At 41.0% G+C, this 27,230-nt stretch overlaps 1 protein-coding gene across 7 annotated transcripts in view; it reads right to left on the bottom strand.

Moving 5' to 3' along the window:
- The window catches only part of FAT3 (FAT atypical cadherin 3), a 735,917-nt gene that overhangs the window by 488,710 nt on the left and 219,977 nt on the right, over window positions 1-27,230 (bottom strand). For all 7 annotated transcript variants that reach the window (XM_073662065.1, XM_073662062.1, XM_073662061.1 and 4 more), the window contains one exon: window positions 12,275-15,588. In XM_073662065.1, coding sequence (XP_073518166.1) covers window positions 12,275-15,557 — 3,283 coding nt within the window. In that variant the 5' untranslated portion in view covers window positions 15,558-15,588. The remainder of the gene's footprint in view (window positions 1-12,274; window positions 15,589-27,230) is intronic.

The raw sequence follows: 27,230 nt of genomic DNA, 5'->3' as shown, positions 1-27,230 counted from the left end.
TATTTTAAACTTTTTTAACAAATTCAAAACTGAAAAGTGGGGCGTGCAATATTATTCTGCCCCCTTGAGTTAATACTTTGTAGCGCCACCTTTTGCTGCGATTACAGCTGCAAGTCGCTTGGGGTACGTCTCTATCAGTTTTGCACATCGAGAGGCGGAAATTCTTGCCCATTCTTCCTTGCAAAACAGCTGGAGCTCAGTGAGGTTGGATGGAGGACGTTTGTGAACAGCAGTTTTCAGCTCTTTTTGCTTTATATATATATATATATATATATATATATATATATATATATATATATATATATATATATATATATACACATACATACATAAAGCCCCATCCCTAGCCCCTAACAAAAAATATATATATATGCTATAAGTATTCATATCCTATCTTGTTTCTACAAGCTCAGAAATCTTATTTCCGTACCACCTCCGGCTCGGACTTTTCAGCACTGACTAATGGGACATGCAGAACATGTTGAGAAGAACCTTTGAATTACAAATGTCCTTTCCCGTTTCCCTAGCTGCCCTCTCCCTAAAACATACCCCTCAGGGAAGTGTCTGGTATAGTTGTGTGGCCGGTCATGATTAATGTCCTCTACTGATTAGACTTTCTGCCTCATTAGCGCTGGCTAATTTGTATCTAGCTTTCTACTGTTCGATGGTGAGCCCTTCACATACAATGTGTAACTGTACAACGAGATAAAGCCGGGTTCACACTTACATTTATGTGGCTTTTTTTTTTCTTTTTGCTTTACAAGTCACACTTTAGAATTCTTGTCCTATGTGGGATATTCATGTTTCCGTCTAATTAACCTCCGAAGGTAGAATAATGGGATTCACTGTGAATCTGTCGTGATCAGTCCTCTCCCGCACGACATTTACTAATCGTTTGTAATGAATGGGGTTTACGATAAAGATTGTCAAAAATGTATACAAAAAACTAGTATAGAGAGGGTACTAGGAGCTTCCCTCCAAAGGGACATCCAGACAGACAACCCATAGATTTCCATTGAAACTATGCAATCCTTTTTTTCTCCAGCGGAGGAGCTCTAGGGAAATGAATCATTTGCTGTCACCTCCGCTTTTCAGATACCCTACAATCATCTTTAACAATAGGTTGATTGTCTAAAGCATACAATCCCTTTAGGATCAGATAACTGTTGGGATACATGCATCTTTCCCTGACAGATGTTCGTGGAAATAAGGATTCGGTAGGTTTTCAGAGAATATAAGCCTCTGCCAAGAGTGTCTCACAGTAGTTTACTTGCCTCTTCACATGGAAAAGACCATGCACACTCTGCTGAACTGAGCGTGTAGGTGTATGTCTATAGGGGTGAGGAGTAATAGCCATTAGGGTAAGTTCACACTACTTTGTTTGCAAGGGGTAAAAAACATCCTTTTTTCAATTAGAATTGCTCCTTTCCTCTGGAATTTTGTGAACCTGAAGGATCTTTTTCATCAGGGAAAAATGCAAAGTACTACATCTGGGCAATAAAAATGAAAAAAGCATATACAGAATGGGAGGAATAGAGCTAAGCAACAGCACATGTGAAAAAGACTTAGGTATACTAATAGATCATAGACTAAACATGAGTCAACAGTGTGATGCAGCAGCAAAAAAGGCAAATACAATTCTGGGATGTATTAACAGAAGCATACAGTCTAGATCACGTGAAGTCATTATCGGTCTTTACTCCTCTTTGGTCAGACCTCATCTGGAATACTGTGTACAGTTTTGGGAACCACATTTTAAAAAAGACATAGACAAACTGGAGCAAGTTCAGAGAAGAGCGACCAGAATGGTGACTGGTCTGCAAACCATGTCCTATGAGGAACGGTTGCAGGATTTGGGAATGTTTAGCTTGCAAAAAAGAAGACTGAGAGGAGACTTAATAGCTGTCTACAAATATGTCAAGGGCTGTCACATTGTAGAAGGATCATCTTTATTCTCATTTGCACAAGGAAAGACTAGAAGCAATTGGATGAAACTAAATGGGAGGAGACACAGATTAGATATTAGAAAAAACTTTTTGACAGTTAGGGTGATTAATGAGTGGAACAGGCTGCCACGAGAGGTGGTGAGTTCCCCTTCAATGGACGTCTTCAAACAGAGGCCGGACAGACATCTGTCTGAGATGATCTAGTGAATCCTGCTTTGAGCAGGGGGTTGGACCAGATGACCCAGGAGGTCCCTTCCAACTCTACCATTCAATGATTCTATGATCATTTTGTTGGGTTGTTTCCTGAGTGTTTTTTCAATGTTATTTTTATATTTTTTCCAGTATTTTTGGGTGGTTTTTTTTTTACTGCTGTTTTCCAGACCTTTTCCAATGTCATGCTTATTGACAGCCAACTCCCCGCAGTTAGGCAGCGGGGAGCCGACCTTCAATCAGCATGACGCCAGCAGTCATACCCCTTTAACAGAGCAGAGGGGAAGAGAAGATGCTGCTCTGTCAACGTCACGTCAGCGAAAGACGCTGCATCGTCAGCAGGAGTGGTCTGTGGTGGCAGAGATCGGCGCCAGGCACAACATGGATGTAGTTAAAACTACCTGACTGTTAGTTCTTTGGTACATAGTAAAAAAAATGTAATTAAATCTGTACACATTTGCATCCCACTAGTTCATAATGGTGTCCATCTGGTTCCATGACAAAATCTGAGTCATTTTAGCCCACTAAAGTCTCCTCTTTCAGGTATCTTAGAGCCAACTGAACCCCATGTGTGTATGAGTCTTGCTTCAGGCGACTCTTATCAACATGATTTATCATGATATAATGGTATTTATGGGTGAACACAATGGCCTCCCTTGTTTCATGATTTAAGTATTGAGCTTGCGAGAACACGTGGAATTATTTACCGTCTGATGCCCTCAGGCTTCCCTACGATCTCTCAGATGGTTTGGGTTCCCCGAACATTTATGACCTTTCTGGCAGAATATACATAAAAAATACCCTTTCTTCAAATTTCTTTCCGCTTTACCATATTCTGACAGTCTCCACCATGGATGGAGAACAATCCTGTTGTGTCGAGAACCTTTGAAGGTAGACATTAAACTCCTCATGTTTTGCCAAGTTGACACTTTCTACTTTAGGTTCATGGCTTTATTCTCCTATATGTTCCTATACTTTTTGTTTTACTCTCAGCTCTATTCTCCTCTGGAACACATTTGTTTTTAGTCTACATTGCAATTTTTTTTAAAACCTCATTTCAATTTCAAATGACTGAACTAAAAAAAAAAAATCAATCAAGAGGGTCTTCCAAGGTCTTAGACACATCAATAGTTTTCAATATGTTCATGGAAAATTTTGTTGGGTAATCTCTTTTCCAAAGATTCAATTACTATATAAACGCATGAAAGACCTCACAGAAATCTTTACCCCCACTATTGAAGACAGGCTGCTTTCACACCCCAAAAATATTCATGTCCAAATTTGCATTCGAACACATGGTCCTTCCTTGGTTGTAAGACGTTGAGGTGTACAACATCTGTGTCGAGTTTCAGCATGTTCTCGTCTTAACAGGCATCTTATTCTAGAACAGTCTCGGGTTATTATAAGAAAGTGATGAAAGCAATAATAAAAACCAAAAAAAAGAAGAAAAGAAAAATATCAAAGAATGGAAATAATTTGAATATTTTACCGTACACAAAAGACAAGGGAAATGTTCTGCATAACTTACAAGCAGTGAGTATAAGGCAGCCTTTATATTCAGAGGAAGCCTAGAAGAGCCTATCACTAGGTGCTGAAAAAAAGAAAAATAGTAAAGTAATAATATTTTTAGCAATAATGATGTTGTACATCCAAGTCTGAGTATGGAGACACCGGGAGACCCTACGATTCTACATTACAAAGCCAAAGACCTTGTGTGTAGCTTCATATAGTCCCTTCATGTGGGGAAGCATAGAAGAGTACTGTATGGACGAATATATTTTTTGGGCACTGTACTTACCGTATTTTTCGGACCATAAGACGCACTTTTTTCCTCCAAAATTTTGGAGGAAAATGGGGGCTGCGTCTTATAGTCCGAATGTTGGGGGGGGTGTATATATATACGGGGTGTGGGGGGAGCGGTAGCGGTGGAGGAGCGGGGCACAGGAGGCAGCAGCTACCCGCTGCAGCCTACACTTTCCCCGCTGCTAAAGAAAGTGAATATTCAGTGCACCCCACGCCCAATGGGCGTGGGGAGCACTGAATATTCATGCTCCTTAATAGCGGCACACAGCGGAGCGAAGCGCGGCTCCTGCTGCTGCCGGCTATCTCCTGTGCCCGCTGTTAAAGGGCATGAATATTCAACCTCTCTCCACACCCATGGGAGTGGGGAGGGGGTGAATATTCATTCCCTTTAATGAGCGGGCACAGGAGATAGCCGGCAGCAGCCGCAGCGCGGCTCCGCTGTGTGCCGGCTATGAAGGAGAGTGAAGTCACTGCTCCCCGCGCACACAGTTCCGGCGTGGGGAGCAGAGACATCCGGCAGCTGATCTCTCCTTGTGAGCCGCGCATGGCAGTGACGTCATGCGCGCCTCACATGGAGAGATCAGTGCAGGCAGACAGGACGCAGCACTGGAGGAGAGAAGAGAGGTGAGTAGGAGTGTTTATTTTTTTTTGTATGTGCATCTTGATGGGGATTAGGAGTACCATGCATACTAGGACAGGGATTAGGGGTGCCATACATACCAGGACAGGGATGAGGGGTACCATGCATACCAGGACAGGGATTAGGGGTGCCATATATACCAGGCCAGGGATTAGGGGTGCCATGCATACCAGGACAGGGATGAGGGGTGCCATGCATACCAGGACAGGGATTAGGGGTGCCATGCATAACAGGATAAACATGAGGGGACCAAGCATACCAGGACAGGGATGAGGGGTGCCATGCATACCAGGACAGGGATTAGGGGTGCCATGCATAACAGGATAAGGATGAGGGGTGCCATGCATACCAGGATAGGGATGAGGGGTGCCGTGCATACCAGGATAGGGATGAGGGGTGCCGTACATACCAGGATAGGGATGAGGGATGCCGTGCATACCAGGATAGGGATGAGGGGTGCCGTGCATACCAGGATAGGCATGAGGAGTGCCATGCATACCAGGATAGGGATGAGGGGTGCCATGCATACAAGGATAGGGATAAGGGGTGCCATGCATACCAGGATAGGGATGAGGGGTGCCATGCATATCAGGATTGGGATGAGGGGTGCCATGCATACCAAGATAGGGATGAGGGGTGCAATGCATATCAGGATAGGGATGAGGGGTGCCATGCATACCAGGATAAGGATGAGGGGTGCCATGCATACCAGGATTGGTGATGAGGGGTGCCTTGCATACCAGGATGGGGATTACTGTGCCATGCATATCAGGATTTGGGATGAGGGGTGCCATGCATACCAGGCTTGGGGATGAGGGGTGCCATGCATACCAGGCTTGGGGATGAGGGGTGCCATGCATACCAGGATGGAGGGGTGCCAGGCATACCAGGATGGGGATCATGTATTAAAGGAAGGGGGGCATATATACCAGGATGGGGGATATTGTCAGAATTGGGGGACATTACCTCTATACCAGTGTCAGCAGAAGACCTCCTCCCCCTTAAAAGTGCATCATGACCACATTTTTTGCTTACATTTTTTTTTATTATTATTTTCCTCCTCTAAAACCTAGGTGCGTCTTATGGTCCGGTGCGTCTTATAGTCCGAAAAATACGGTAGATCAGGGCAACAAAGATCTATAAAACAGCCATGTGCGTGAGCATTACAGGTTTTATCCAGGACTATTTTTTTTTCTTTACTATGGTCCTAAACTACTTGCTTGTTTTACCTGGCGCCAGCACAAAGTGCCTGCTCCTGCAAGCGACTCAGCAGCTCAATGTCAACAGGGCAGCTCTTCTTTACCCGAATTGATCTGTCCATGTGGCATCATTGCCAACATCATGCTGATTGACAGCCGGCTCCCCACAGTTAAGCAGCGGGGAGCCGGGTGTCAATCAGCATGACATCAGCAGTCATGCCTCATTAACAGAGCAGAGCAGAAGAGAAGCCAGTGATTTGTTGATGTGACGTCAGTGGAAGCCGCTGTATCGCCGGCAGGAGTGGTCCGTGACCACTGTGTGCTGGCGGAGATCAGCGATGGGCAAATCAGGCAGGAAGGTAGCAACTACGGTACCTGTCTGTTAATTCGTAGGTCCTTATAAAAAATTTTTAAAAAAGTACTACCGGATAACCCCTTTAAGGATAAGCCAACACAACAAATTTTGGCACATATTCTTGGAGAAAGGTGCTTGACTGTTGCCCCATCAGTGAATCCCTTACCTCCAATCCATATTCAGTTGAGCATATCAAGGGTCTACATATACTTTTTGTTATAATAATGAGGAAATTACATTATTAAGGACTGTCACTTCTACATTTCAATAGTTCCATGATAGAACTAAAATGATACGACTAAAAATAACCAATACTACAATTAATTGACAGTACCATCTTATTTTTTTAAATGTCCTGCCCTTTTAAAATTGTTAAAAAACAAACAAACAAGGGTTCAATCCATTTTTTTTACGATGAACAATTGGTTGAATTGGTAATATGTATTGAGTGCGTTTTCCTTCCATTTGAATCTGCAGTTGTACTATGATCTCTTTTAAGTACTTTTACGTTAACTGTTATTTTTTTGGAAAATGCAGCCATATTTTTATAATCCTGGAAAAACCCATTAAAGGGGACCCGAGAAAAAGTCAAAATTGCTAAGTTTTAACTATTATTTTATGTCCACTGCTCACCTGAGAATTCAGGTTTTTAAATTTGCCATACGGTTCCAAATTTTTTTAATTTAGTGTCAATATTTAGGCTTTTTACTAAGAAGGCGTGGCTCACAGGATCCTCTGGGGCGTGGCTTAGGCTGCTCTAAATTATTAACCTGTGAGCACCGCCTCCTCGGTAAAGACGATAAAAATGAGCACTAAATAAAAAAGCCCATATCTCTGTAATGGTATGTCGGATAAAAAAAAATAAATAAAACTGAATAATCAGGGGGAGCAGTGGGAATGAAATAAGAGCAAAACCTGTCCATGTCTGACCGGGTGAAAGTCCCCTTTAAGCCACCAGTTTACAGATTCAGATAGCAGCATTGATGAGGCTAGAATATTGAGAAAACCATACAGCCCTTCCAGTCGAAAAATAAGGGAGGTCTTCAGACCTTATCTAACACAATTAATCACATGAATTTACTCCTAATTTTTACTGTATCTTAAAATTCTTAGGCATGCAAAGGTTTACAATGTTAAGAGGCTTTGCCAAAATATTTTATTAACACATTAAGTGTCTGTTTCAATATTGCATTTGTCTCATTTTTTCGTCTAGTTTTTGGAGCTTTAGCCTATTTTTTAATTTCGCCAAATTCATCTTTTCATTTTCACCTTTTTCAACTCAATTTTATATGTGTTTGCTTTTTTTTATCTTTTAAACTTGACATTGTGGGCATGGTTGTTGTTTTACACATATTTGTAGTCAAATTCATCAAGTTGCAAAATTTGGGTGAAAATGTACTCCAGTACCCCCTGGAGTATTTTAATGTATTCTTCTAGTCTTTTGCATACATTTTTGGACATTTTAGACCATGGGTGCTTTTTTTTTGTAACGAACGCTGCGTGCGCAAGGAGTAATGAAAGGGGCCCTGGTCGGCATCTTGCCTGCCTGCGTACTCTGATTCCCGGGAATCTGCCCAGGGGCTGAAGGAAAGGACTTACAGAGATTCCTCACCCCTGCTTTTAAGGAACATGAGAATTTTTGCTCTAAAAGGAGCAAAAAAAGGATAAAAAATCAAAAGCATTTTTTCCTTTGCGTAAAATTCAAGAACAGTGTGTGCCATTTTAAGAATTTGATTAAATAAATATTGATGAATACTACAATACAAACAAATTAAAGTGACTTAAAAAAAATGAATCAGGCCCTAAGTGTCAAGGTTCAAGTGAGCACAAGGTTCAAGTGAGGGAAAAATCAGATAAAGATCCTAATCTCCTTCTCAGCTTGTCATATAAATCTGAGACGATAAACATATGTAAATCACCTAACTGATTAAGAGAAGTTTGTATGTTTTTTGTACTATGGAACTATTGCAAAGTCCACTACTCAACGTGTGAATGATATTTTATTTAGCCTTTTTGGCCCTGTAACACCCTTTTGAAAGAAGATAATACAAAGTTTTGGGTCTTCCCAAAGATTCGACTAAACATTTTTGAGGCAAGTCAGACCACTTCAGGTGACTTTAGATTTCATTGACCTTCCATAGACCAAACCATTCCATTAGGAACTAGTTAAAATTTTTAAAGAGCATTGGCTGCTCAACTCCTGGGATCGTCCAGCACTAAACTCTATGATGGTGAGAAGGATAGCAACATTAAAGAGCGTACATATGATGATACAGATAATGTGGTTGCTTTGTGGCATCTGGAGATCCTTTTAATCTTCGTAAACATGGGTGGAGAATCAACCCAAGGATCCTGGAAAGGAATTTGCGAGAAACAAGTACCAGGTTCTCCAATAGTTTAGGAATGTAACTGGAATCTACTCCAAGGTCAACTACCTAATGTATGAATTATTTTTTAAGCCTTTTTGGTTCTGAATGTTCTTTAAAAAAAAATCAAATATCCTGTGGTATATGGAAAGGGAAACGAAAAAAAACAGCTCACCTCCATGAAGCAGCTGGGTGTCTCCGGGATCCGTGATCAGCACTGCTGCTTGCGCTCAGTAGACAGGTAATAGGAAAGACGATGATCCAGCTCCACAGACTCCAATAATAAAAACAAATGTCTTTTATTTAGAATTTTTAAAAAATATCCAGATAGCGATAATGTAACTCCAGCTGGTGGAAGAACAATAATAGAAGGGAAAACACAGGGGCACCAAGTAGCCCCTGTGTTTTCCCATCTATTATTGTTCTTCCACCAGCTGGAGTTACATTATCGCTATCTGGATATTTTTTAAAAATTCTAAATAAAAGACATTTGTTTATATTATTGGATCCTGTGGTATATACCATCAAATAGTTTGGCAAACACTTTTGAAGCTAATCAGACCACTTTAGGGGGGCATTTTAAACTTTCAGTGGCCTTAATCTGGCTATACAGAATGGATGGCTGTCAGCCAAATGATGATTTGGCCAATCATCTGGCCAACAGCAAAATCGGTGTCTTCCCCTTACAAAGGAGCGCGCTTACGGCCAAGTGCTCCAGTGTTCTCTATGACAAAGCCACTGTCAAACATTTCTGCTGGTGGCTTATCTCCGGGAGAACAAAATGATTGGCAATCTGAAATCGAACATGCCCAATTGACATCTCCCCCAATGATGAGTGGGCCTGCAACCCCCCCCCACACACACACACATTTGTGTTGACCGTTACTGTTTATATCACCCCAAAGGCGATAGGCATTAGTTACAAATTTCAAGGAGCATTGACTACTTGGCTACTTGGCTCCTCGGACCCTGCAATCCTAAAAGCTAGGATGATGAGAAGAACAGCAACGTTCCTGGGCATATGTACCATAGAAGTGGTTGTTGTGGGGCATCTGGAGATGGGGACAAGCCTTGGTTAGCAGCATCTTAAAGAGTGGTGGAGCGGAGATTTGGGGCAAACAAGAACCAAGTACTGCTTGGGGATGTGAAGGTCTATACCAGAGATGTAAATTGAAGCTCCTGACCCCCGAAGAAAAATCTATAACAGGTTCCCCCCATCAACCATGTACTCTTAGTAATAATGGTGTCTTCTATGTGGTAAGGAGCACACTCTGGCACTAGGCCTGGAGAGTGATGGCTGCACCCGCTGTGGTAGTGGTCCAGGTCTCAAGCAGTACTGATTCAGTGTCACATATTATTTTCTAACATGAGCGCTATCTGTCCCAGGGCAACAGTAATCCTAAAGACCCTCCATTCCTTACTTGTGGCAAACCTTCTTTCGACATGTTGCCTTCAAAAAATTTTTCTACTCTGCTACTTATCTAAAACTAAGGCGAATATATAGATATTTCTGTATTTCTACAAGTGACGTAGATAAATGATATCACTGACAGTAGAACAGGACCAGATTAGACATCATGTGGATGACTAGCGCCGACCGACATACAAACTGGTCAAAGACCCAGACTACAACTCTATTACATGGATCCATTAAAATGTATAACTTCATTACACACAAGAAAAAAAATGATCAAGACATAAGGCATAGGTGCCGCCAGCCGTCATTAATTGCCTTAGCTAATAACCCATGACACATCTGGATTTGCGGCAAACCTTTAACCTAAAATCGATGGCCACTTCATAATGAGCACATGAACTAAACAAACGGTAAATAAACAGGCCTGTCAGTGTAAGGTAATTCAATCCGCGACTCTCTCTGTAACCAGACAGAAGATTAATTATTCAGAGGTGTTTTAGCTGCCACTAGTCCAATATCAATCGGCTACTGACTTTTAAGTATCAGAGATCATATTGCCGAATGGCTTTTACACATATCTCAACAGGATGGAGTCCAAATCACCCGGCTGACTCAGCCGAAGTTTTTTAGTCTGGCTCAGATGAAACAGGCAAGAGGTGAATTTTAAAAAATCAACCAATTTTCTACTGGCAAATAATTATATTCATGATACCTTTTAGGGTAAGGGTTCATAATTTTTGTTAACAGTTCACAGTAAATTAAAAGACTATTGATTTTATTTTCAGAAGTTTATCGGATATCCTAATTTAAAGGGATTGTCCATTACTCTGACAACCCCCTTCTCAATCCACATGTTTCTCCTTTGTAAAATAATATCACTCATATTCACCTCCGATGCTGGCGCTTTTCCAGCGATGTCAGTCCTGGGTCTCCCGGGAATGTTACGCCATCCCTGTGGCTAATCAGCGCTGGCTTTACTCTCCCCACCTTTAGACTATCACATACATCTAGAGGAAATGAGAGAGCAGCAGTAGCTCTCGCTTCCTCTGGATGTATGTGATTTCTCCGAAGGCAAAGAGAGTGAAGCCAGCGCTGATTGGCCACAGGGATCGCGTGACATAATGTTATGTAATTCCTGGGAGAGCCAATACAGACACCACTGGAACAGCGCCGGCAATGGAGGTGAGTGATATTATTTTACAAAGGGGAATCATGAGGATTGAGGAGATGTCCGAGTAGTAGACAACACCTTGAAAGGGAGCCTGTCAACACAAAATGACTGTTCAAACCAAACAGAGGCACTTAGCGCACCCTTGACATGGCCAAACAGTTCTGTGCACCTTCCCCTGTTTGTTTCCCATCTAGCCCCACCCTCTTCTGGCACTTGTAAAGCCAGAGCTGTTAATCTAAGAAAACAGGGGTGTAGATAGATAGAAACCAAGCAGTTGCAAAGGTGAACTATTTGGCCACACCAAAGGTGGACCGAGTGCCTGTGCTTGGTTTGAACAGTCATCTTTTGTAGCTATTTTTTAAGTGAAGGGGGCTGAACTGCTATATTAGTTGTAGAGTGTGGCTATGTGATGCTGCTTTTGGGAAAATTCCCCAACATATTCCCGGACAACCCCTTAAACGAGATAATACATAGCGATAACTCAGAATGATTTTCTGGATAATAATCATTTCTTCAGATATAAATCTTTTGGAAAATAAGGACAATACAACCATGAGCTCCAAAATCTGCATTAGTTCCCTACAGTCTCCTGATACACATAGACAAAAGCCGATTGACTTTCAAAAACACACATCTTCATTGTATTATCATAGTGTCCCTTCTATTCCCAGAAATAGTGCCACTCTGATCCACTGGCTGTGTTTGGTATTGCAACTTAGCCTAATTTAAATGCATGGGACTGAGCAGCAAACCCAACACAGACCATGAACAAAAGTATGGCTATTTTTGGTTGGGGAAAATAAAGCAATACCTCTTTTCTCATCTTGTACAACCCCTTAGTTATTTATCACCACAGATTTAAGGTTTCAAATTAAAAAAAGATGTTTTTGCCCCCCTATTGATAAATTCATGGGTGCAACTACCAAGAGAAGTGGGGAAAGGGAAGTGACAACTGATCTTAGCACATTTCATGCCATAAATAGATTACGTTTTTTTTAAACCGATTTCCTTGGCCAAAATAAATATCAAATTATCTCCTCTTGAAAAATCTTTACTCAATCAGAAATATTAAAATACTATTATATAAATACAAAAAAATGGATCTGAGTAAGTAGATATATTTTTTTAAAAAAATTGTATTTTAATTGACTACTTTTAGTCACTTACCAGTTTCTTCATCAATACTGAATCTTCCAAGTCCACTCCCATCCCTTACGGAGTATTGTATTTCACCATCTCGACCGGTATCTTCATCTTTTGCCAAAACTTGCAACACACTAGTTCCAATGCGTGAATTCTCTTTGATAGATCCAGTTATAGCGAAATCCGAAAAGTAAGGGGTATGCAGGTTTTCATTGACATCTACCACTTCCACTTCCACAAATGAAACTGAAGATAGAGAAACGGGACGACCCTTATCCTTAGCGCGTACGGTTAGATTGTAGAATTGTTGCTTTTCATAGTCCAGTTCCTTGTTCAAACGAATAGCTCCACTGGTTTTATCAATTTCAAACCTGCCGTTGTAGTCATTCACTAAGGAATATCGTACTTGGCCACCTAAACCTAGATCCGGATCTTGGGTTTCAAGCCAAGATATGACGGTACCCACTGGTAGATCTTCTAGTACTTTGGCAGTGTAGCTGAAAGGTACAAAAACTGGAGCACAATCATTAACATCATCCAAAAAGACCTTGAGGGTGACAACTGAAAAAAGTTGTTGACCGTTTTCCGCTTTGTCCCTTGCCTCAATTTTCAGTGTGTAATTAGACATGAGTTCTCTGTCCAGTTGGTCAGCAACATAAACTATTCCAGTAGAGCTGTTTATTGCAAATTTTTTTGTGTCAGTTAAAATGGAATAAGATATTTCTCCATTGGGTCCAATATCCTTGTCTCGAGCTTCCACCTGAATTAACTCTGTCCCTAAGCTTGTGCTCTCTAGAGTATTAGCCGAGTAGCTTTCTTGAAGAAAAGTAGGACTGTTATCATTTGCATCATTGACATGGATAGTCAACAATCTCCATGAAGATCTCTGAGGTTTGCCTAAATCGTAAGCAGTGATATTAAGAAGATATTTATCCAAAGTCTCTCGATCCATGGGCATGAGCACGCTAATTTGTCCAGATTCCAAGTCAATGGTAAAACAGCTATCAATATTACCATCTGTAATGGTGTAAAGTACCTTTCCATTAAACCCTGAATCAGGGTCGGTGGCTTTAATTTTTAGTATAGAGGAACCAACGGGAATGTCCTCCTTGACTGATACATCTGAAGGAAATGACTTGTCAAATTGGGGGGGTTGCCTGTTTATTGAATAGAAATCAAACAAATTGTCCTCGTAGTTTAACTTGGCATTAGCCTTGGACTTTGTGAGAAGTTTTTCTGCTAATTTCTGAGCAACCCTTGTTTCTTTACAGTCAAAATATTTAGATGGGACCTTACCATGGACTACTGTTATGTTCACGTACATAGGGTCGGCAAAGTTTTCCCCATCTGTGGCAGTGATCTTAAGTGCAAAGTTGCTATTTCTAAGACCAGAACTGATAAATGATTTCTTAAGCTGTAAGACCCCAGAATCAGGGTTCAAGTAGAAGAAACCTAGTTCATTCCCTGACATTATTTTATACTTGACAAGTTCTAACTCGTCAATATCAATGGCAGAAACGGCAGTGATGTGTCCACCGGTTGGAAAGTCAAAAGAGATGACTCCTTGGCAAGCAACTTTTTCAAATAAGGGTTTATTATCATTTATGTTTCCTATATGAATGGTGACATTGACTTCACTCTCATGGCGATATGGAGACCCCCAATCGGAGGCTCTTACGATAAATCTATAACTCTCGGGAGAGGACTCAAAATCAAGAACATCAGAAGTGCTGATAGTTCCCGTAAACTGGTTAATGACAAAAGGTAGGGAATTCAAACTGGCAATGCTATAAGTGATATAACCATTTTCTCCTTTGTCCTTATCGGATGCTAAAACCATCAACACGTTAGTTCCGACAGGCACAGTCTCATTGACAAATGACTCATAGGAGGTTTGCTGAAACTCTGGGGTGTTATCATTTGCGTCTTCTAATTTTATTGTAACCTTTGCTTTAATATCATTGTTTTTCTGAGTTACTTCTATTTCATAGGTATCTTTCCCACCCAAGTTTAAATGCCGTGCTGTGGTGATGAGTCCCGTTCTGGGGTTGATCTTAAAATACTCTGAATCTTCACTTTCGGAAATTTTGTATTCCACAGAAGCAGATGAAGGTTGCACCTTCACCGCCGTTACGACAGCACCAGGAGGAGAGAACTCACTAACTGTAACATCATAAACCTCTTTCTCGAATTCAGCTTTTACTTTTTCTTTTTCAGGGCTGGCAATATGCACGTAATTTAAATCTGAAGACTTCTGAGGAGACCCTTTGTCTTTAGCTTGAAGTGTCAGATTAACACCGTATGGAAAGTTGTCCCAATCAATGGAACTTTTTTGTTTGATTTTATACTCATTCATCCATTTTCCCTCCTTCACCAACGAAAACTGTTGCGACTCGTCTCCCGAGACAATGGTAACTGATTCAATGTCTCCATTGGCGCCTTCATCGATATCATCAACGGTAACAACGGCATATGAAGGATCCATGTCCAACATGGATGGAATGTGAGTGACCACAGTGATTGTAGGAGCGTTTTCATTAATACGTTCAATGTGAACAAAAAGTTTGGCAGTGCTGCTGACGCCATTGTTGCCATATAATTTCATACCACGGTCTACAGCTAAAACCTCCAGGTCGTATCTGTTTTTCTCGTCGTAGTTTAGCCGCCCACTTAATGATACAACCCCACTTGTAGGATGGACAGAGAAGAGGTCTACCTTATTCTTAAAATAGTAATAAAATTCACCATTGGATCCAATATCGGCATCGGTGGCAGTAACCTGTGCTATGCTCGTCCTTATAGGAGTGCTTTCCGCTATGGTAACAGAGTACGTGGTTGGGGAGAACAAGGGACGTAAATCATTCATATCTAAGACCTGCACGTTGACTTTGGTCCAGGCCTCCAAATCCTCCCCTCTCACCGATGCCTTTATTGATAATAAATAGCTGTCCTGAATTTCCCTATTCAAAATGGCAGAATTTCCTCCTTTTGTTCGTATTCGTAGAAAACAAAAATCACCAATTACGACCTCTTCGGCTTTAAAAAACCCTTCTTCATCTCCAGACATTATCCTGTATTTGATGTCCCAGGAAAGATTGGCCAGTTTGATTCCAATTTTGGTTTGACTGTTGAGATAAGTCCGAGCAGCAGAATTTTCGTATACTGTGGCATTGTACATTGAATGTGTAAACTGGAAGATCTGAGGGGACGTTCCTTGGAGACCAATACATAATTTAAAGAGTAAATTTAGAAATAGTATGGTGATGACACTGGAAGGCGATGTCCGTATGCCTTTCAAGATGTCCATGTTTACAGCTATTCCATCATTGTTCTTTCTCCTAAAATAAAAAAAAAAAGAATAAAACGTTTAGAAACAAAATATAATAAAATTTAAAAAAATATATCATTAATCAAGATTTAGGAAAGAGAAACAAAAATCTCATTAACAAATATATGGAATATGCAACATTTATAAGAAATGTATTCTTTTCAAATTGTATTAATTGAGTTGAGTCTAGACATAAGCCTTACATTTTTTACAAAATTGTGTCCCTAATTGGAAACACCGGTGTGGTCCCCGCCCTAACTCTTATAGGAGTAATCCCATCTTATACTTTTAAAAGATAATTTCCAAAAAAAATAATTCCCTGATTCATCAAATTCGGGCGATTTTCTTTATGGTCTTGATGAAGAAGAGTGGTGGAGTCAGACGTTCCTGATTCATGAAGAGGTTCACGCCTCTTGATGAATACGGAAACTCTGACGAGTGGCATGGGCCTCGGTGCACCACACCAGATATCTTACTCCAGTCATGAACTGTAGTGAGATCTCTAATGTAGGAAACGCCATAGCTCTTTGTGAATAGAAATGAATGAACTTGAACTGTAAAGTGCTGAACTTCAAACACTGATTTCTCCCAGAAGTCTGTTTTAGTGTTCAGCGTTCCGAAGAGAGATAGACACAGAGAGAGAGATATGTACAAAACCAAAGTTTGGGTCCCCATTGTCTTTTATGGGGTTTGGCTTCTGGTTAAAGTTCAGGTAGAGTTCTGGTACCTCAACCGAACTTTGGACCAAAGTCGGTCGAACTCGACAAACCCAAATTTACCGGTCCACTCATCCCTATTTGTGAATTAGACATGCTGTGGCCTCAAGCCCATGCCACAATCCTATCCCACTCAAACTTCACCCATCATGGCAGAGCTGGGAGAAAGTGGAGTGAAAACGGCAAAAGTTGAAAACATTTTGGCTCAACTTGGAGCTGTGCCAAAATTTTGCAACTCTTCAAAGCTTTTAGAACACATTTTTTGTGTAAAAGTTTTGATGAATCGGGGCCAAATTCTGTGATTAGGGGATAATTTGCTGTTGACTAGGGGTCTGACGGTTGAGACTCCCAGCTATCCCAAGAACAAGGGTCTACCATCCCGTCTAAAAAAAAAAGAAGACCACTGGGAATTTTATTTAATTGTTTATATTCCACAGAGCCTCTCAGATATTGTCATCACTGTTTCCACTGGTGATCTCAATGTGAAATCAGCACAACTATGGAAGAAACCATCGCAAACTTGGGCAGAACAAACACATTTCTTACAGATGTTGTTTGGTGGGATTTGAACCTGCGACCCCAGTGTGGCATTGCAACAGTGCTAACCACTGAGATATCATGTTGGGAATAATTCTTTAATGGAATAGCCACATAATATGCCTTAAATGTAGAGTGGATGCGAGTCCATCCAATGGAACATCCATCCATATCGAGAACGGGACCACGTTACGTGCAGGTTTCAGTTGAAACGTGGTTGGAATATAAATAGAATTTCAACCATCTCTCCACTGACAAAGGTACACGTTGTGGTATCCATTGTCGAGATAGATGCAGGTCCTATTTGTGGTATCTGCATCTACTGTACCTTTTGTCATATTCTGTGGATATGCCATAAGTACATAAGATGGAATTACCTCTTGAGGTGCTTATTCGTCTGAGAGCAATATTGTTTGCAAAGCCAATTTTGTGTTGCAACCTTTCATCAATTTTTATCTGCCATCCACGTCCAGGGGGGATTAGTTACAGTGCCAAGGTAAACTTCTTTATTATATTGCACACCATGGACAAAAGGAACATCAAGATCTTTGGAGAAGGACTGGTAACCTTGAGATTGTTGATATTGTTCAACAATTTTGGTTCTCAAGTCCTCAGACAGTTCTCTTCTCCTCTTTATGTTCTCCATGCTTAGTGTGGCACACACAGACACACAATGCAAAGATTGAGTCAACTTTCCCCCTTTTTATCTGGTTTCAGGTGTGATTTCCATATTTGTACCATATGTACTTGCAGTTGTGCCAACTCTCCGCTCGATTGCAGAAGTCAGAAGAAAGAGGGATTGGGCATGCTGGATTTCAACTTGCCTGATACTTTGTTCTCAATGGAAATGGGTGGCTGAGAGCAATGTATGGTCTTTCTTAACAAAACGAGCATGCGGGTGTATAGTGGAGTAGGGGAGAACAGCTGTTGGCGGAATGAGGTATATAGATAGCATCACAAAGTGCTCATCTACAGAAAGAATATGGTATTCAGGTTGATGATAAAAGGGTACATGTATGGAAGCGAGAACACAATCCATGATTATGCCATTAATATTGTATTTAATGCAACCAAGAAGGAGTGAAGACCATTATCTTCCATGAATGAGAAATGAAGGCAATTTTCTGAAGATCACATGTCTAAAAATCCAAAACAGACAGGAAAATGGGAACGGTAAGCTCCTAAAAGGTGAGGAAAATGCCCCTTTGATTGAGAAAACTTTTAACTATCACATATTTCATACTACCATATTGTACAAAACATAATAGAAGTTAATATGTGCATCTGTGCCAGTAGTATTAACTCCCGATCTCTCACCAAGGCAGGCTAGAACTCAGATATAACGAGGACTATCTCCCATTATACCAGTCATTTGAAAAAGTTTTCGCTTTCCCTCTCCGTAATGTGAGTTGATTGGAGAGAATAAAGTTAACTGGCAATAATACAATGTATCGCTCAATATAATTACCGATATCATTTAGCAGAGATACAATTTGACACAACACATAATGGTGGACGGACCCATGTGACGCATTTAATATTGTGAAATAGTTCTGTAATATAGCGATCCTTCACAGCAGATCTCGGTGGACAGGAACAGATCAAATGGGGCTATATTTCTAGAGCAACAAGAAGGTGTTTAATACGAGGTCATTTTATCCCTTCGGCAACAGACCGAACTTATTGATACTAATATACAACAATGGTCTTATGAGAGCGAGACACAAAATCTATAGAAACTCAAAAATAAATTCCGCAGAAATTGCCAAAAAACAATTCCACCTTATAAAGATATAAAATAACACTTACTTGTTTTTAACCATTATGGATCCTGTGTTATTTACTGTATATAGGGGTGTTATCAGTCATTGTACAGGAGGAGGAGGTGAGCTGTGACATCACCGATTGTGAATGGTGGATCCTGTGTTATATACTGTATATAGAGGTGTTATCAGTCACTGTACAGGAAGGGGAGGAGGTGAGCTGTGACATCACCTCTTGTGAATGGTGGATCCTGTGTTATCTGCTGTATATACAGGTGTTATGAGTCATTGTACAGGAGAAGGAGGTGAGCTGTGACATCACCTATTGTGAATGGTGGATCCTGTGTTATCTACTGTATATAGAGGTGTCATCAGTCATTGTACAGGAGGAGGAGGTGAGCTGTGACATCACCGATTGTGAATGGTGGATCCTGTGTTATATACTGTATATAGAGGTGTTATCAGTCACTGTACAGGAAGGGGAGGAGGTGAGCTGTGACATCACCTCTTGTGAATGGTGGATCCTGTGTTATCTGCTGTATATACAGGTGTTATGAGTCATTGTACAGGAGAAGGAGGTGAGCTGTGACATCACCTATTGTGAATGGTGGATCCTGTGTTATCTACTGTATATAGAGGTGTCATCAGTCATTGTACAGGAGGAGGAGGTGAGCTGTGACATCACCTATTGTGAATGGTGGATCCTGTGTTATCTACTGTATATAGAGGTGTTATCAGTCATTGTACAGGAGGAGGGGGAGGAGGTGAGCTGTGACATCACCTCTTGTGAATGGTGGATCCTGTGTTATCTACTGTATATAGAGGTGTTATCAGTCATTGTACAGGAGGAGGAGGAGGTGAGCTGTTACATCACCTCTTGTGAATGGTGGATCCTGTATTATCTACTGTATATAGAGGTGTTATCAGTCATTGTACAGGAGGAGGAGGTGAGCTGTGATATCACCTATTGTGAATGGTGGATCCTGTGTTATCTACTGTATATAGAGGTATTATCAGTCATTGTACAGGAGTAGGAGGTGAGCTGTGATATCACCTATTGTGAATGGTGAATCCTGTGTTATCTACTGTATATAGAGGTGTTATCGGTCATTGTACAGAAGGAGGAGGTGAGCTGTGACATCACCTATTGTGAATGGTGGATCCTGTGTTATCTACTGTATATAGAGGTGTTGTCAGTCATTGTACAGGAGGAGGAGGTGAGCTGTGACATCACCTATTGTGAATGGTGAAATATGTGTTATCTTTTTTAATGTTGAGATATTATTTATCATTGTATTCCTGTATGTGATAATAACGAAACTGCAAAAATGTCATCTTTATAAAACAGGAATTATTAGTATAGCATTCGGCCCGGTGGCCACTGTGAAAATGGCAACATTTCCGAATTACTTTTTTAGATAGATAATAATTAGGGAAATTTTAAAAAGAATTCATTGTAAAAAAATATATATACTTTTATTCCATTTAACAGGGTCCCATCAATGGAAATTTCTGACAACATTGTAGACACAGAGTTCTTTCAGCGCCTGGCGGCTCGTTTAAAACATTCTATGGGAGATTCCAAACGAGATCAGGTTCAACGTTGCGTCTGACTAGGAATCTCTGGAGACGAGAGCTTTTATACTCTATTGATGTGATCTTTGACGCGTCAGGAGATCTGTTTGGTTGGATCACATCGGAACCCCTATTACTGGGTTTAGAACAATGAGGTCGGAAGGATCGTGTCTGGTGTCATCATTTTACTTTTGAGTTGAGGAAGACACAATGACATGCAGTTCTCCATGTGCACAGTCAGGGGCTGTACTTAGTGGAAGTAGCAAGGTCTAGTAATGAGCACTTTTTAATAGAGTCGCGTCTTTTTGTGTTGTTTTCCCTCCTTTCTTTCACTCCCATTTCATTTCTCTCGCACTACATTCCGACCTATTCAACTGAAAAACAAACCAATTTAAAATGCAATTAGACTCCTCAATGAGTGCATTTAAGGCTTGTAACGATGCTAAGTGCATTACTTAGCTGCAGATGAGGCTGGTGCCAAACATCATGCTGTTTTTTTTTCTTTATGCGAAATGCCAGTATTTAATGAAAATTACACGCGAACACAAAACTTGGTGATGATCTTGAGCACCGTTCCAATGCACAGGTTTGTGAAAAACTTATAGACATTTTCCGTTCATGGGTTCAAAGTTTTTAAGGTTGAAGGCAGACATAAGTCCATTGAGTTCAACCTATAGCTTGACATGTTAATCGAGCAGAAGGGAAAGAACCCTCCAGGCAGAGGCTAATAGCCCCATATTAGGGGAAAAAATCCTTCTCAACTCCACATACGGCAGTCATAGAATGGTAGAGCTGGAGGGGACCTCCGGGGTCATCATGTCCAGCCCCCTGCTCAATGCAGGATTCACTAAACCATCTCAGACAGATGTCTGTCCAGCCTCTGAAGGCTTCCATTGAAGGAGAACTCATCACCTCTCGTGGCCGCCTGTTCCACTTATTGATCTCCCTCACTGGCAAAAAGTTTTTTTCTAATATCTAATCTGTATCTTCTCCCTTTCAGTTTCATCTCGTGTTTCCATGTGTAAATGAGAATAAGGATGATCCCTCTACACTGTGACAGCCATTCAGATATTTGTGGACAGCTATTAAGTCTCCTCTTAGTCTTCTTTTTTGCAAGCTAAACATTCCCAGATCCTTTAACCGTTCCTTGTAGGACATAGTTTACAGTCCGCTTACCCACCTGGTATATCTTCTCTGAACTTGCTCCAGTTCGTCGATGGCTTTATTAAAATGTGGTGCTCAGAACTGGACACAATATTCCAGATGAGGTAAGGAATCAGGCTAGTTGCCTGGATCACATATTGTAGCACCCATAACGGGTAATATATTTTTCAAACAGGGATGACGGCCCTCCTTCTAGTTTTGTACAACATTGCAACATAATGTGGCAGAGAGTTCCATAATCTCACTGCTCGCACTCTAAAGAATCCATAGTCTCACGGCTTTTACAGTAAAGAACCCATAATCTCACTGCTCTTACAGTAAAGAACCCATAATCTCACTGCTATTACAGTAAAGAACCCATAATCTCACTGCTCTTACAGTAAAATACCCATAATCTCACTGCTATTACAGTAAAGAACCCATAATCTCACTGCTCTTACAGTAAAATACCCATAATCTCACTGCTATTACAGTAAAGAACCCATAATCTCACTGCTATTACAGTAAAGAACGCATAATCTCACTGCTTTTACAGTAAAGCAGCGACGTGTGATGATTATTAAACCTTTGTTTCTCTAGACGTAGAGGATGCCCCCTTTGTCACAGTCACATTCTTAAGTCTAAAAAGATAATTATACGGATCTCTTTACTTTCTCTTCATATATTTGTACATTGTAAAACGATCGCCCCTAAGACTTTGTTTTCCAAACTTGATAACCCTCATTTTGATAACCCATCTTCTGCAGTTCACCCATTTCCTTAATAACCTCGATCTCTCTTCTTTTCATCGTTCTAGTCTGATTATGCTTCCTAATTATCTCAATACGTCTTCATTGTAAAATGCTCACCGTACATTATGATTATTACGAAGGGAAACTAAAAAACTACCATGGATTGCCAGAAAAAAAAAGTTGGTGAATCCAAGGAAAGGTTTTTCTAAACACTATAGGTTAAATAAGTTGGCGGTTCTCAGGTATTCATTGGCATACATGAAAGAGAGGGGGCCCCAAAGCAAAGATTAAACTTGGCGTCCCTGTTACAGTGCCAGGTCTTGAATCCTATAGTTTCATTTACATGGGCCAATATCGGCAAATGGGTATTTGGAAGGTAGCTCATTCCTAATCACCGGATGGTGTAAACACGCAGCAAATCTTTTTATGTGGATCATTATAAAATTTTTGCCGGCAGCACGTTGCCCCATGAGAATAAATGATGTCTCGACAATATCCATTTTGTATGGGTTAAAGAAAGATGGCATTAATAATCTTTGGGCCCCGATACAGTTTGTGTAGACTGGTGCAAGCGTGCCATTAAAGAGGCGCCATTTCTCTTGAATGTAACCGTTTACAAGAAATCGACATATGTAAATTGGTCAGAAAGACAGAAGAACTGTGTGATTGTTTACACCCTCTTATCAGGGATGCATTCTAAAAGAGAGGATTTCAAAGCTAAGATTAAACTAGACACCCCTCCCCGGGTAGAGTGCCAGGTCTCGACAACCTAAAGGTTGATTTTGGAAAATGAGCTGTCGGAATGATGCTCCTTGCCGATCATCAGCCTGCTTGATCATGATGATGATTATTTACGTGGATCACTAAACCGTTGTTGATGGCACCACATTGCCCAGTGTACACTGGGGACATGATGCCGAAAATATACATGTTGTGTGAAGACAGCCGGTGCAAATGGGCCATTAAATAGTTGGTAGTTGCTCACTTATAGGCAGAAACCGTCAAGTGTAAATGGGCCATGAGACAAAAAGACTTGATTGTTTACACTTTCTAAGACACTTGGCCCAATTCTCCATCTTTAATATGATGTCTTGGTAGATGAACCAATCTAATATCAAAAAACAAATAGCATCATAGAATCATAGAATGTTAGAGTTGGAGGGGACCTCCTGGGTCACCGTGTCCAACCCCCTGCTCAATGCAGGATTCACTAAACCATCTCAGACAGATGTCTGTCCAGCCTCTGTTTGAAGACTTCAATTGAAGGAGAACTCACCACCTCTGGTGGCAGCCTGTTCTACTCGTTAATCACCCTCACTGTCAAAAAGTTTTTTCTAATATCTAATCTGTATCTTCTCCCTTTCAGTTTCATTCCATTGCTTCTCGTGTTTCCACGTGTAAATAAGAATAAGGATGATACCTCTACAGTGTGACAGCCCTTGAGATATTTGTAGAGAGCTATTAAGTCTCCTCTTAGCCTTCTTTTTTGCAAGATAAATATTTCCAGATCCTTGAACCGTTCCTCCTCGTAGGACATAGTTTGCTGTCCACTCACCATCCTGATAGCTCTTCTCTGAGCTTGCTCCAGTTTTTCAATGTCTTTCTTAAAATGTGGTGCCCAGAACTGGACACAGTATTCCAAATGAGGTCTGACCAAGGAGGAGTAGAGAAGTATAAGAACTTCCCGTGATCTAGACTCTATGCTTCTCTTAATATATCCCAGAACTGTGTTTGCCTTTTTTGCTGCTGCATCACCAGGGCTGGTGCTTCTCTCTCCAATGAACCCCTCAAAGCAAGAACATAGTCTGCCTTTATTGTGTATACACCCTTGCAGATAACATGTTCTACCTCTATTATATATAAACCCTTGCGGATATTGTTGCTGTTGAATACACCTATATAGTGCAGTTTGTGGGTCAAAAGTCAAGTCCAGTCCTTGCAAAATCAAAGAGTTTCTAGTGGATGATGTGAAAAAAAAAGTCCTTTATTGAGGTTTCAAAGAAAATGGATAGTGTACGGCCCAAAAGATAAAGCTAAAAGGATATAGGTCATAAAATTATAGAAAATCGGTGAGTAACACATGCTGGTAACCAGGTATGTTTTCTATTTCATGTCCTTTGACACTAACAATGATAAAAGATTCCAGAACCTTAAAAAGTACAATGTAGCATTTACTGTCACTACAGTTCTGTCTCAATAACGAAACGGAATCTAGGTCAAGTGGAGAAAGAAGAGTCGCAACGAGAGGTGAACTGAGAGTTTATAGCAAAACTGGGAGTCTTAAGAGCTCTCAAGCATGAGACATGGAAACATGAATGTACTTAAATGTTCTGTTGTGTGTGAAAAGAGATCCGGAGAAGGAGATAACAAGATATCAAATAGTGTGAAAAAATAATCTACATGCAGCCAGCTAAAATATTTTCAGCTTCTGCACTTTACAATCTGAAGTGGAAAAATGAAATGTTCTATAGAGGGAACACAATAAGTCCGTAAGCACCGTTCTTAGATGCAGAAAAGATCATCAGAACATGGTGCTTCTGAGAACGGTTTGATTTGTGTTAACTGAGGTTCCTTTGCCTAGAGACCTTCAAAAGTACAAGGATGAACCCAAGTTTTCAGAAAATGCTGAAAATAATTTCGAGGAAAGTATTTTTTTTATGGCTCTATATTGATGTGAAAGATGGAAAACAGAAAACCGGAAAGGTATTGATGCCTTCAAACATTGACATTACTGAAGATTTCCATCATGGCAAGAGATATAAGTCATGGCACACCAGTCACTTGAAGAGCAAATGACAAGACTGAAGGATTTTGTTATTTTGGACATAAGAAAGGGAGAAAGAAGAGACCATCAACATTATGAACGCACGTGAAGATGAGGTTTATCATTAAGAAGGACAGAGAGGAAGGAGACAATCATCAGCAGGATGGATGGTGACGGACCGTTGGGACATCAAACTGTGTGAGGGGCTGAGGAGACAATACTTGTGTGGGGGGTCATAATACTGACCTAAATACTGTGTGATGGATTATAGGGACATCTTTCTTATGAGGAGGGAGCATAATATTATGCAAGGGGCTGTGGGGACACTTTACTTGTGTTGGGGGCCATAATATGGTATGAGGGGCTGTGGGAACATCATATTTGTGTATGGGACCATTATACTGTGTGAGGTATAAAGGAGACATCATACTGGAGTGGGGCCCATAATACTGTGTGAGGGGCTATGGGGAAATCAAACTTGTGAGTGAGGACAACATATTGGGTGAGTGGCTGTGGAGGCATCGTATTGTTTATGGGGAGCTGTGGGGACATTATACTGTGTGAGGGGCTGTGGAGGTATGATATGGTTTGTGGGGGGCTATGGAGACATTATAAATTGTGAGGGGCTGTGGAGGTATCATACTTTTGTGAAGGCACTGAAATACTGTGTGAAGAATCATAGGGACATCTTTCTTGTGGTGAGGGAGCATAATATTATGTAAGGGGCTGTGGAGACACTTTACTTGTGTCGGGGGCCATAATATGGCGTGAGGGGCTGTGGCTGTGGGGACATCATATTTGTGAATGGAGCCTTTATACTGTGTGAGGGGCAGAGGGGACATCATACTTGAGTGGGGGGCCATAATACTGTGTGAAGGGCTTTGGGGACATCAAACTTGTGAGTGGGGACAACATATTGTGTGAGAGGCTGTAGTGGCATTGTATTGTTTGTGGGGAGCTGTGGGGGCATTATATTGTGTGAGTGGCTGTGGAGGCATCATATGGTTTGTGGGGGGCTGTGGACACATTATAAGTTGTGAGGGCCTGTGGAGGCATCACATTGTTGGCAGGGAACTGTGGGGACATTATACATTTTGAGGGGCTGTGGAGGCATCACATTGTTTGTGGGGGGATGTGGGGACATTATACTGTGTGAGAAGCTGTGGAGGCATCACATTGTTTGTGGGGGACTGCGGGGACATGATACAGTGTGAGGAGCTGTGGAGGCATCATATTGTTTGTGTTGGGCTGTGGGGCCATTATACATTATGAGGGGCTGTGGAGGCATCATATTGTTGGTGAGGGGCCTGTGGGGATATTATACTGTGAGTAGACTATGGAAGCATCATATGGTTTGTGGGGGGCTGTGGTGACATTATACTGTGTGATGGGCTGTGGAGGCATTATATTGTTTGTGGGGTGTTGTGGGGACATTATACTGTGAGGGGGAAGCTGGTGATCTAGGTACATATATACTTAATACATATACTTAAGCCTGAAAAACAGGAGCAGTATGATTTATAAGGTTATAAAAAGCAGTAAATTATATGGTGTCGTTAAGCTCCTAGAGGAGAGCATAAAAGTTACAATAAGCCCTATTGTGACCTGAATTAGCAGTCGCTGCTGCTCAACATATTTAATTCATCTCAATATTAAGCGATAAAAATATAAAATAATAATAATCAGAATTAAGTTCAACCAGTAGATTCGGCCTTCCACAGCAGTCAAGGTCTCTCATGTGACCCTTTTGGAAAATTAATTTCCCACCCCTGGCATGGACAATAAGAATAAAGAGAAAAAAAATGACCATGAGAGAAAAGGGATGATCATGAACACAATGTATGGAGAGGAAGAGTGTGAAAATCAACACGCAGACAAGACAGGAGGATGGTTATCAACAAGATGGACAGAGGGGAAGAGGTTGAAAATCAACATCAGGAGACATAGGAGGATGATCATCGACAAGATGGATGGAGAGAAGAGGATGAAAATTAAAAACTTCCCTGGTCATTTCCACTGTTGGGTTTGAGTTTTTAAGAAGTCCACCTGCAGTGACCACCTAAATGATGGAGTATCATGGAGAAGCTAGCAGAACTTGACAAAAGACATCCCATATGCATGGATTGTGGTGACTTGTAGTCACTGTTGGAGAAGGCAAATATGGAACTATATTGCCAGATTTATCTTTCCATGGTGGACATAAAAAGACAATGTTATCCAAAAAGCAATATGAGATGCCAGCACTTTTTATTTTAGTGGCTCGGTGTGATGTTCCCAAGGTCCAGAAGTTAACAAACAACACATACAACATTTAGCATGTATGTGAATGTTCGGGTAGACTAAAAATGGCAAATCAGTGTCTCAAAAATGAATTCCAAAACGTATGAGAACCTCTCATAAAA

This window comes from Phyllobates terribilis, unplaced genomic scaffold (assembly GCF_046119375.1).
Source record: "Phyllobates terribilis strain yellow unplaced genomic scaffold, ASM4611937v1 Scaffold_2__4_contigs__length_985480577, whole genome shotgun sequence".
NCBI classification, from domain to species: Eukaryota; Metazoa; Chordata; class Amphibia; order Anura; family Dendrobatidae; genus Phyllobates; species Phyllobates terribilis.
This window is presented reverse-complemented; position numbering and strand designations above follow the sequence as displayed.